The sequence below is a fragment of the Lonchura striata genome, chromosome 2 (genome assembly GCF_050655825.1).
Source record: "Lonchura striata isolate lonStrDom1 chromosome 2, ASM5065582v1, whole genome shotgun sequence".
In the NCBI taxonomy this organism is placed as follows: Eukaryota; Metazoa; Chordata; class Aves; order Passeriformes; family Estrildidae; genus Lonchura; species Lonchura striata.
Genome location: NC_140704.1, coordinates 17,819,021 through 17,831,695, shown reverse-complemented (window position 1 = coordinate 17,831,695; position 12,675 = coordinate 17,819,021). Strand labels below are relative to the sequence as shown.

The window sequence follows — 12,675 nt, the reverse complement described above, 5'->3', positions numbered from 1 at the left end:
GTTAAAGGTACATTCCTTCATATCACTAAAGAAACATCATATAAGTGGGATGGCTGGCCATCATTTCTCCTCCTGAAATAGTCCACAATCAGAATGAGCAGGAGGAACCCAGGGCCAGTAAAAACACTATTCTAAATAAAATCACACTGTTTTCTTTATAATTGTAGGGCAACTATAGGAGTATTCTGCTGGGAGCACTGTACCGAAGACCTTAAATAGCAGTGCTAATGTTAAAATAGTATTTTCATCTTTTCTATGTTTTCCATGCCAGATTTCTGGGACTTTTGCCAGGTTCCAAAACCATATAGAATTAGTTGTTAAAAAGGAAAATAAATATTTCTGAAGTGCTAGAGAATATGTATGTCTGATCTAATGAACAATAGTTTTGTTCATTTATCAATTGTTCATTTATCAATTGTTCATTGTAATTTACTCAAAAGCTTTTTTTTTTTTTTTACTGGAAGTGAGAGGATATGAGCACAAGGAGAGTGATCCTTCTAGAGCTCCTGTACTGAATTTATATATACACAAAACATTTCTGTATTCAATAATCTAAGCAGACAGGCTGACATTTCAGCCAGATTGAAATGTAGAAGGAAATGTAGGGGAATTTTCCTAGCCTGTCTGGACTGGGTAGTTGAGAGGTCATTGCAAAAAATTTGGCTGATGTTATATTGAAGTCCGAGTTGAAGAAAACCTGGAAGACCATATTATGCCAGGTCTGTTTAAAAAGACACGCAAGATACTGCTACCTGGTGTTGGAGTATGAATTTAAGTGAGAAATTGCCTATTTCTATTAATATCTCAGTTATGCTTTGTTCTTAATCTAATTCAGAAGTTGTCTGTGGATAAACTTTCTGGTCTTGATGCTGTAACTCAACACTAAGTTTGTTCCACTATCTCTGACTCAGTGTTATGATTTGGATAGACTAAATCAGTCTGATACTCTCTGCTAAATCAACACATGTGGCATCTGCTGGAATCTGGGGGATTTGATCTCATCCTTCTCAACCACACTATTTTTTTGCCTTGCAGCCTGGTAGATCTATTGATTTTCATGCAGGCTGCTGGCCTCTGATCTGCCAAAAGAGAATTAGTTACATGTTTCTATATGTTTTGCTACTGAGGCTTCGAAATCCCTCTTAACCCAGTCCCTGCTTACATATTGCTACCATTCATTTTTATTGGCTTCGCTAAAGTTGAATTCCTGTATCTTGATTTTTTCCCAATTCATTCTCTGAGCCGCTTGAAAGAATCCAACTGAAAACAAAACCTCAAAGCGTTTATATAATGAATTACTTTTAAACTAGATGCTAAAAAAGACAGTGGAGCATTTATCAGGAATGTTTGTGGGCTTGGTGGTTATAAGCTTTAAAAAAAAAAAAAAATACCGTGTGGAAAGGCTTTTGTCCCATGACAGAGATTTAAAAGGCTGCGGGCTCGGATTCCAGCGGAGGCTCAGGCCTGTAATCGCGTTTGCAATGTTGCCTCTCGCACGGCGGCGCGGCTGCCGCGGGGCGCGGGCGGGCTAGGGGCGGCGGCGGGGCCGTCACCTGCTGGGGCTGCGCGGGGGCTGCGCGGGGGCTGCGCGGGGGCTGCGCGGGGGCTGCGCGGGGGCTGCGCGGGGGCTGCGCGGGGGCCGCGCGGGGTTTCCGCGGGGTTTCCGCGGGGTTTCCGCCGGCGCTGCGCTCCGTCCTCCGCCCCAGCCCGGCGCGGACCGTGCGGCCGCTGCCGCTCCGAGCGGGAGAGGGGAGCCCGTGCGGTAGGCAGGGACAATGGAGGAAAGGGAACGCCAGAAACTTGAGCTGTGCCTCGCTTGCCCAACAGACAGCAGGCAGACGAGGGGTAAGTAAGCGGCGATATAAGTAAGGCAAAAATGGAGCTACATTTAAGCATGCCCCTCGTTGCTGCTTGATATAACTGGAGGCAGAATGCATGAAAAAAATATTTTTTTTCCTTGTACTAATAGCTCTGCTGTGCACATTTCCCTAACACTGGAACTTTGTGAGTTTAACTTTCTCTTCGGAGAGATTTCTGCGTGCCCTGCGAAGCCGGGAGCACGCTGCGTGGCTGTCAGGGACGCGGGATCCTGCCGGTGCGGAGGCTGAGGTGGGGAAACAGTGTCCCCTTCCCTTTAAATACTGTGCCAGCCTCAGCTATGGCACAGGGATAGCACCTCCTTCGTAAAAGTGGGTTTGAGCTCATCTTTACCTCGGGGTGTCTGTTAAAAGCGGGAGATCCGCGGCAGATTGTGACAGGGTTAGTTTACTTTGGGTGAAACCACTGGGGTTTGTTTTGGAGCACAGCCAGGACTGTCTAAGCGGGGTTTCCACGGCGGCTCTGCGCTGTGCATTCATACATTCACTGCTGCACTATCTATTTCCCATAAAGTGAACGAAAACTATTTCCTGGAGGATTCTACATGGTCCATTGCACAGGGTACACAACATTCAGGTAGCCTGACAAACACCTAATCTAATCTATATCTATTATAGTGCTTGTGGGGCACCTGTGAACATTCCCATTTCTTGCATGTTGTATTCCTCAAAGGCACTTCAGGAAAAGTTGTGTTACTGTTCTTCTGTGAAACAAATAGCTCATGTGGTTTAAAATAAATCACACAAGTTTATGAGCATGCAATGCCAACAAATAGTGTTTTAGCAATTTAGGAGGAAAATAAATGTTCTTTTTTTTTTTTTTTAATTGGGTGTTCATTGATTGATGCTCTTTTGAATTATTTTTTAACTAAAATTACTGAGCATCGCAAGTAACCTGTGTCTGTGCATGTTTATGTTTAGTGGGACGGAAATCTTCACTTCAAGAATGTGTCTGACTAGGAAAAGAAACTGCTTTCAGTAACACATTTCTTCTGTAGGAGTTGTATGAAACTGCTGCAGATACATGTGGAGCTAGGAAAATAGAGGGCTAACCAGACTGATTCTATGGTTCCCAAAAATGTTGAGTGCTGAAAGCTCATAACCAAATGTAGTAGTTTTGGCCCCTATCCAAAATTTACATTGGAAAGAGAGCTAATTGTAAAGACAGTGAAATAAATTAGAACAATTCCAAATAATATCACATTTACTGCTAACATAAATGTAACAGAGGTTGGTTTGACTCATGCTGTTAAATCCATATTCTTTTTTAAAATGTTAGTATTGAATGGGGTTCGCTTCAAGGCTGAATTTCACAGTATCAGTATGAGTCAGGTCCACACTTGTTCCTTTCTGAAATTATTCTGAAAATGTTCTTTTGTCATGTCACCTGGCTTGCAAAACAGGACTATTAAAATCTTCATAGCATTTAAAGTAATGAAGCAAAGTGACTTTCCTGACCTTTGTGGACTTCATGGAGGGTGTGACTTAGAAGAATTACATACCAGGACATATCAAAGGACTTTTTTATTTTTCTATTCTTTTTTTCCTAGCTCACAGCCATTAATCCATCATTATAATCTTCCTGCTAATCCCAGACATACTCCTCCTACACTGCAGACCTGGGCCTTTACTGGAGTAATGGGTGATGTTGGTGATGTTAAGAAATCTTGAAACTTGTTTTCAGATCAGAGAAGCAAATCAAGTGTAAGAGTTACTCATGCCTTTGGATAACCAAATTCCTCCCTGTCAATCAGCAAATCTTGCATTCAGTTGCCCTCTAGACTTGCTGCTTTATTGAACAGAAAGACCTTTAACTTTTAGCTTCTGAAAATGAGGGGGAGAGAGAGGGAGACAAGCTTATCTCACACCTCTGTGCTTTCTATTGCCTTCTCTTTGCTCCTTTCCCAAGGAGGGTTCTTGCATAATTTATCCTTTTCCTACTCTTAGCACTCATCTGGGAACCATCACATGATATTTCACACATTTCACAGTTATCTGTGGAGATTGATTTGCTTGGCCTATTAGCTTCACTTGGAAGATATGGAAGGTTTACTCACGATGTTATTGAGCTCTCCAAAGTCCAGAAAATCTGTTTTTTCCTTCCTATAGCACTGTGGCAAACACAGCATCTGTAGAATTTACGTGACTCGAGATCCACAGGGGAGTTTCAGCAGCTCAGTGCTCAGCCCTAGGCAACTGACAATGAGGTCACTTATCCCTGTCCAGAAAGTGGTCCAAAACTTTTTTTTTTTTTTCCAGCAGTTAGTAGAGAAAAGACCCATACTGAAACACAATAGATTTTGGTTTGCAGAGAAAGTAATTTGCTGCTATGTGCCGTAATGATGCAGGATCAGGATCTTGCTGGATGCCCAAGTCAGCTTTCTGGCAAGATGAGGAATTAGTTTGCATAGTTTACATTCCTTTCTTTTCACTGGTATTTATGCAGTATTTTCCAAATATGTGAAGAAAAAATAAGAGAATTTGTTGATCTTTCTAATACAGTATAAGAAAAGTATGTTATTTTTGATTCCTTCTCAAGGTTTCACCTAATAACAAACAGTGGTAAAACACTTTACTTGATATGTCTCTTTATGTTCCAAATAATTAGCTCTTTCTTAAACTATTGAAATGATGGAAGTACAGAGTAGGGAAAGACTTTGCATGGGAGAGATTTAGGACCCAAAATACACACTCATGAGTTCTGGGTTGTGCTTGTCAGCACAGGTTTACCTGCCTTCTTGAGGAAGTGCCTGCTGTCACTTCAGTGATTCAAACTGCTGCTGTGACCATACTTTGAGGGCTTATACCAAATTGCTGCACTCAGTCATCTGTGCTCATGCTGACTCCCTCCAGCTCCACGAAAATCCCTTACTGTATGTCTGTGCCTTTTTTCCAGCAGCCTGAGGGATATAACCTCTAGGCTCTTGGCACAACAAATTAAAGATGGCATATTCCATCCAGCCCCACCACACCTAGTTTCCCTCCTATGTAAAACCCATTAGAATGACTATGCAACTTTCAGAAACTGTTTTCACTGAGTGTATCTGGAGTACCCATGCTGGCTTCTTGCAAGCAAAACTTTCCTGTTTGCCATTTTTCTCAAACAAACTCAGTGTACCTGGTGGCTCATGACTTTTCAGCACGCAGAGAGGACGGATGTTTCTTAATTGAGTTGTGCTTGAAAAAGTTGAGTGCATGAGTGTTTGTGTACGAAAGTCAGGCTGCTGCTCTGGAGGTTTAACCAGGATTGTGCTGCTAAGAAGGTCTTAGAAGGTGCTGTGAAGACCACAGATGACACTTGCTGTCACCACAGGTGACAGTCTGAGCCCCTGTGCCTTCACCTGCTTTCAGGATAGGTTTCCATGAATGCAAACAAGAGGGCATTGTAGAAAATTTTGGAGCCCTTGAACAGTACAGGGAGTTTACAGAAACATGCAAAGTCTTTGAGGACCGTCCAGGGGCAAGTTCTATTATGGAACCCAAGGAAATTGATTCCCTGTGTGAATTGGTGGGACATCCAGCAGCAGCTCCACCGTTGGAGGAGTTGCTTTATTACTGGGGCTTGAGGTTCCATGGTACGTGGCAGGCAGTTGACAGTGTGCACCAGAAAGCTGAGAAATCCTCAGCATAAAATCCTGAGGCAAGTGTTGTGCCTACCACACACAGTGTCAGAATGAGTGACTGAACCATAAAAAAAAGCGAGTAGGTGCCTGTTTCCAAGCAGTGGTGCTGTATAATGGCAGAACGCGGGTGAAACGTCAGGGGGCTCTGAGGCAACAAGTGTCAGACAGAGAGAAATAAAGATTTATTCAAAACAGGTAGAAGAAGGAGCTCCCTGCTCCTGGGGTGTCAGGGACATTTCTCTCTCTCTCAGGACTTTTCATAGAGGTGCACAGAGAGAAGAAAGAGAAAACAATTTCTATTTCTGTTCCTTGTTTTTCTCATGTGGAATGTGCTTAGAGAATTGTTTACCTGGGGTGATTGCTTGATTGGATTCTAGTGAGGATTGTTTGAGCTTGATGGCCAATCCAAAGCACCTGCTACTGGACTCTCGAGAACAGGGTCACAAGTTGTGAGTTAGTTAGATATGGTAGTTAGAGAAAGTAGTTTGTAGTTTTAGTATCTTCCTTTATATAGTATACAAATGTATTATAGCATAGTTATAATAAAGAAGTCATTCAGCCTTCTGAACTAAAGTCAGACATCGTCATTTCTTCCCACTGTGTTTGCCTGCATTTTACAATACTGGGGAAATGCTGGGAAGGGTTAACACTCAGGGGCGTCTGAATTTGAGTCTGTCTGGTAAAGATGATGAAGGCCACATCAGACTTAGAGAGGCCTTTTCAGTACTTCAAGTTTTTATTAGTTTTTGGTTTTTTTCTTCCCTTTGCTGACAAAGGAGTGAGGGATTTTTTCAAAGGTATTAGGTAACAAGGCTCCAGTCTACAATTTTTTGAACACCAGAAGGTTCATGTTACAGAGCTACCTGAAGATAAGCCAGCACTTACATACTCACAGTGTCTGCCTATCTCTTTACAAATGCTGTCATAGTCTTTGGTCTTTAAGTAGATTTTAAAATAGTAGAATTTCTCTGAGTGGGTTTTTTTTTTTTCCTTTTTTAGATCACACTGAACTTGCTTTTATTCTATTTCTTAAGAAATGGTTTATGGAAAAGTGATGTAGAATTTTCCAGCCTGCTGTCCTGAGACACATAAAATCTGAGGGAGATCCATGAAATTTAAAACCAGAGCATAGTCAAAAATCAGGAAAAAGAGACTCACAAACCCTCTTATTATTTCCTGAGTGTTTCAGAATATGTTGAAAACACACTGAAAAAAAAAGATTAAGGATTACAAATCTGCTCTGTCAAAGGAATTTTATTAGTTTGTATCCTTAGGAATACTAGTTATGGGGCCATTAAGTGTACTGGACCCTATTGAAGAAATCTGTTTCTTCTCATAGAAAGCATCCTGTAGATCTTGAAGGTCAGGGAATAAGGGCCCTGTCAGATCTTCTTTTCAAGTCACGTAGGTAAAGTTGATATAGAAGGAACATCCACTTTAATGATACTCACTTTTCAGTGAGGCAATACTGCAATTGTGTGATAAAAGTAGATAAGTATGTGCATAGCTTATATAAGGGATTATTTCTAGGCCACTTACTATGATATGTATATGCTTAATGATGCAGAACATGCCATTGCACACTGCCAGACTTTTAAAAGTACCTAGCTTTCATATCAATCTTTTTTTCCATTTTGCAACTAATGTGAATGTTGGTATTAAGTTTTTATAATATAAATGATGTCTGGTTTTGGTTTTTGTTTCTTTGCAGACCAGGCAAAACCCAGTTTGCATGTAACATCACTAGATGATGCAGAATGTCTCCGATCTAAAGAGCTCCTTTCGACCCCGAGCAGCCACACTTCTTCTAGTTCAAAGTCCACCCGCAACATCCCTCGAAGACATACAGTAGGTGGCCCTCGCAGTTCCAAAGAAATACTGGGAATGCAAACCTCAGAAATGGACAGGAAGAGAGAGGCTTTTCTTGAGCATCTGAAACAGAAATATCCCCACCATGCCACAGCAATAATGGGACACCAGGAGAGACTAAGAGATCAGGTAAGGAAGTCAAATTTGTATCATGTGTGTTTAATGGTCCTTATAACTCCTACAAAATTGAGTGTTACCTCATTACAAAAAGTGAGAATGTAACAAAGTATGAAACAAATTTTTGGATATGGCCTGTGATTCAGATGTTGCCTTGAAATTCAAAGAAACAAAATAAATCTGCTCAGTATTACCTTGGAATTGTTTGTTGAAATTGACATTTCTGAAGAACTTTTTCCTTTTTTTAGAGCATACTCAGAGAAAGGAGTGAAGGTGAGACTCTTGATCTTAGTATATGAGTCTCAATCTACTTTTCACAGCTGAAGGGAAAATATGGAACAGCTGCTGACTTCTGTTACACTTTCAGTATTGGCACCACTGCCTGGGAGAAAAGAAAATACCTGCAGAGTGTGCCTGTATGCTTTAGCTGGCTCTGTTACCCTTTCATTTGGTTTCTTTTCTATTTTTGAGTTTTGTAATGCAAACAGAGCAGACTTACCCATAACGATCTGCCTCCTCCAGGGGGCTTTGACACCCACATTCGTCTGTCAGCAGCATACCTGAGGGTGGTGTGCCTCTGCCTGCAGCTGCTTCCCAGCAGCGAGCAGTAGATGCAGGGTCACAGGAGAGGTGACACGCTGATGTATCTCTCAGAGCAGGTGGAGGCTGCCGCACACCGACCTCCTGAATTCAGGAACTGCCATGCAAGGATCTTGTCCTAACTCTGGACTCTGGTTTTGGGTGCTTTAACAGAATTTAATCTCTTTGGGCAATCTATCATCTATCCATAATTAATTTTTTTTCAGTCAAGCATCAGAATTTGGAGTTTTGTCTAAAAAATCTTGTGCTCATTATTCTCAGTTTAACAAATGATTGACAGCAAGCCTTTTTGTAGAAGCTCATTTCCCTTAGTGGTTTATAGGTGTTTCAGCACTAACAGCAAGTTAATTGTAAATAAGGAATAAAAATGAGTTGGAAAAATATTGTACTCTGTTATGGAAGTTCTTAGTGAATTCCAAGTTTCTTTGAAGCTTTGCATACTTGTGAGGCTTTGAAGATCAGACTGTTACATGTTTGGAAAGATTGTAATTTGTTAACTCACCCCTAGAACTTCTCTTTTACAGGGTCTCTAGAGATCCCAGGTGCTATCACTGTTAGAATCCATCTGTATCCAGCTAAAATTGCTGCAAGACTTCAGCTCTAATGAGGATGATCTATTCCTTATTTTTAAACAGTTTTACTCCTTTCTTTTTAAAGTCTTGACTTCTTTCCCTCTCCACTTATCTTTTCCATGAACTTTTGTGACTGTGTGGAATGTGCTGGGTGGTGGATAAAGATAGCATACAAATTAAATAAAGGGGGTGGGAGGGGGGCGAAATCCAGAGATTAGATCTTTTGGAGTCATGTAAATATTTAGTTCCAGTGTTGTAGACACTGCAAACCTAGTTTGAACAGCCTACAGCATTACACCCTACACATTTTGTAATTTGAGCCTTTTCTGAAGGCAGTAAATTACAGACGGAATGCAGTAACTGCTCTTGAAATTTGTTTAAAATGTGTCTTCCTTAGTAATTTATTGAGGGTACAATTCATTCTCCTCCTTCTGTTTTTTGGTGATTATTATATGTGCTGTGTGTAATGAGTTTTTTTTTAAACAGAATAACTTTAGAACTACTAGCATCAAAATGTATTTCTTGGAAGTTGGAAATACTGAAGACTCCAGCCATTCAGCCTTACTTATAAAAGTATAAACTGAAATAAAACCACATGAAAAACATGCAGAAATAAATAATACAAGTTGATTGTAAGAAAGTTGCTTAGTTGGCATGTGATGTATCAACTGTTTGGCTCATGAGATACAGTAAGACTATGATGATCATAGCATTACAGTTCAGAGGGGGATTTTCTTACCAGTTGTGTCTCTCTGTGTGCACACCCACATATCAGTATTTGGTGTGTGTGTGTGTTTATATGTAACTGTATATGGATACACATAGGTATGTGTGTATAAATATTTACACACAGCTGTGTGTGTGCATGTGTGTGTATGTATAATGTGTGACTTCTTAGCTACTCCATGAATAAGACTATAGTATAATTTTGCCTTGAAGGGTGTATAGGTATGTTTAGCATCCATGCTTCCTTTTTTCCACCCATATATATATGAGTGTGTAGCAGTGGTATAGAAGACAAACTACATGCAGATATAGTAGGTATGTATGTGTAACATATACATGTATCACAAACAAATTTTTTAAGATGTATGGGAAGACATGATTTAAAATGTCTTATTTTACATTAAAATGTCAGTGTTTATTTTCCAGGTTCCTTTTTTCCCTTCTTCTTCAGCTTCTCCATATCTAGAAAGTGGCAACATTGTCCATGGTGGGAATTTCCCCACTGTAGGACACCTATCAAGGACAGTAGTTAATGCAATACTATTTTCTAATCTCTCTCAAATGATGTAGCTGAAACTTAAAATACCCCAGTATTTACAGTCAGCAGGTAGGCCCTGGTATAGATGTATATATGTATATATAATTTCTCCTTCAGGTTGCTCTAAGCCCTGTTAGCTGCACAACCAATAGAAAATCAAGATTGGTAATTGTCTGGTTTCTTATTTGTGGACATTCTTCTCTTGCCCAGTTTAGCCATCATTATCTGAGTAAGGCAAACTGACTCCTTGTTTGTAGGAAATAAATATCTGGGAAAAAAACATTTGATGCTTCCACATCCTCCTGTATCACTTCCACCAGCAAGGACAGCTCAATGTTGTCTGCATCTTCCACTATGTGCTAATGGTTTCCTCCAGGCTTCATTTATTCAGATAAATACCTCCCTGGATGTGCCTCCTGAGGACCCATTTCTGCTCCTGATAATCTGCCACAAATCAGAAGTACAATCATGGCCAGGTAAAATGCCAGCAGGGATTACTGATGGTTAGCTAATGTGATGACCTGAAACCTCCCAGCTGTGCACACAGACCATTTTTTTTCTGAAGGTTTGTTGCCTTGTTTGTGATAGCCTTTTCTGGAAAGGAGAGCTCACAGAGGCAGGGGCCATCTTTATTTGCACGAGGGGCTTGGGATATTGCAGCAAGGCAAATAGCCTGCAGCTAAGCTGGCCTGTGATAAACTGGAGCACGACTTTGCAGCAGCCTGGGGGGTTTCAGACATACCTTGTGCCCCCAAGCACAGGAGAATGCAGCGCCCAATGGCCACATCTCTGTGACCCACAGCTCATCAGCTCTCCCTCACATTTCAGCTTTTCCCCCTTTTAAGATAAGTCCACAGCTGGGCACCAGAGCTCCCTTCACCTGGAAGCCTGTAAAGCCAAGGAACAAAATTTATTTTTATGGTAATGCAAGTTCCCGCAGGAGGCTGTGCCAAGGCTGTCTCACCTGTGGCAATGAAAGGAAGGTGCTAATGTAATCCCCAAGAAGTTAGAAAAAAAAGAAAGCAACAGTCTGGGATGTCTTGAATTTCAGAGAGTGTGAATCATCTGCTGTGGAGCTCATGGAAGGACATGGTCACCTGCTTAGGTGAGGTTGACTCTGGTCAGCAGAGAAGGAAAGCAGGAACAAGTGTAAAAGCTGGGTCTGTAGCTGCAAGCCTGAAAAGAAGTTAGCAATTAAGAGGTTAAAATGCTAACTTGGCAATGGGAGGGGGTAATCCCTGCTGTGAACCTGTTTTACAAGTCACCTCTAAAAAAATCTTTCTGAGGGGCAGAGAACAAAAATGAATGCGTAGAAGTTTTTCTGAGCAGGAGCTTGTGAGCCTGGGATAAGAGAGGGAGCTGGAAGAAGTTTGCCACAGCTTTCTTCAGTTTTTGTTTGACTAGGAAATAGGCTGAGAGGTGTGGAAGGGTCAGGAGCAGCCCTAGTGCTTCAGGCAGTGCTCCGTAAAGAAGAAATTTACTTGGCAAACGGAATTAGATTTCAATCAATTAAAAATAAAACTGAAATCCTTCTGGTGCCTTTGAAGCGGCTGATTGCCTAGAAAATGGTGGTTTAGGGTTTTTTGTTATGTTCGTTTAGACCTGAACATGACAGGTAACTCTGGCATCTGGGCAGGTGTGGCTAAGGTTACCATGGGGATCTGTGATGTCATGCTTGATAGAGCATGTCAAGACAGCTAATCTAACATGTAGATGTTCATAAGGTCCCATAGGCCAGGACTAAGCTTTATGCAAATAACAAAGTTACTCTGCAAAAGGGTGAAAGAAAACACGGCTGAGATATGGCGTGCGTTCTACCTGGCAGCTTGAAAGGATTATTACAGACTTCATCATAAATTAAAACTTTTGGAACTAAAAGAAGAGGATTTCAGACCGTCTCTGGCCTCACCTGTGGGATCTCACATTTCGGTAAATAAGCCTCTTTTTGTTTCTGCCCTCGCTGTGAAAAAATGCTTTTGAAATCCTGGAGTTTGCTTCACCATGTTCCTGCTGGCAGCAGGGCTGAGTCAATAAAGCAAGTTTTCTGGCAGGGCATGTTCCCTTTTCTCTTTCAAAAATGAGTTCTTTATTGAATGAACTAAGAATTAGGAATTATTTGAAAGGCATTGTAATGTATCATGTTGATTATATGAATCATGCTGCAAAAATTTCCTAGGTAGTGTTTTGGAGGAGAAACTAAGAATGGAGACACTATATTTATTTGTAGATTATTGCCAGATGTTTCTCCTTTAACTGTTAAAATAGAATCCTAAAATTATAAGAGCATTTGTTCCAGGATTTTATATCTGTTAAAATAAAGAAGCTTTTTGTTTTTTACATGAATCACAGTATCAGTTGGTTAAACTGACTTGGAGTGTATGTTTGATATCATAGGTAACGTTTGAGCACTTCTTAATAGATTTTTTTCCTTGGAAAGAAGTATGTTAGTAGAGGGTAAACATATTTGGAGGTGAAAGTTGAGCAACAGAAAGGCTACTGGGACATTGGGATTTGAGGTATAAACAAAAGGGGATACTTTCAGTCCCTCTGGAAGGACAGCAAGCACCCTGTGTTCTTAGTGGCAACCGCTTTCATGCTCACATCAGCCAGGGCAGATGAAGTAAACTCCAGTAGGTAAGGGATGGCTGGCACAGTGGGACGTGGTACCGGGAAGCATCGTTGGGGCTACAGAGTCCCCTTGGTTCAGGTGGCTCAGTGTGGAATAGAAATGGGTAGGTCTGGGTGGGAACAAT

The 12,675-nt window shown here is 41.1% G+C and overlaps 1 protein-coding gene across 33 annotated transcripts in view; it reads left to right on the top strand.

Annotated features, from left to right (window-relative positions):
- KIAA1217 (KIAA1217 ortholog) overlaps positions 1–12,675 on the top strand; it is a 360,062-nt gene that overhangs the window by 181,564 nt on the left and 165,823 nt on the right. For 25 of the 33 annotated variants that reach the window (XR_014953216.1, XM_085573026.1, XM_085573014.1 and 22 more), the window contains one exon: positions 7,212–7,498. Coding sequence is in view for 28 of the 33 variants with exons in the window: in XM_085573026.1 (XP_085429152.1) it covers positions 7,212–7,498 (287 nt within the window). In the remaining 5 variants the exon portion in view is untranslated. Of the gene's footprint in view, positions 1–1,624; positions 1,846–1,884; positions 2,110–7,211; positions 7,499–8,610; positions 11,852–12,675 lie in introns of those variants that run through there. The other 8 variants (XM_085573038.1, XM_085573035.1, XM_085573037.1 and 5 more) reach the window with 5 other exon arrangements.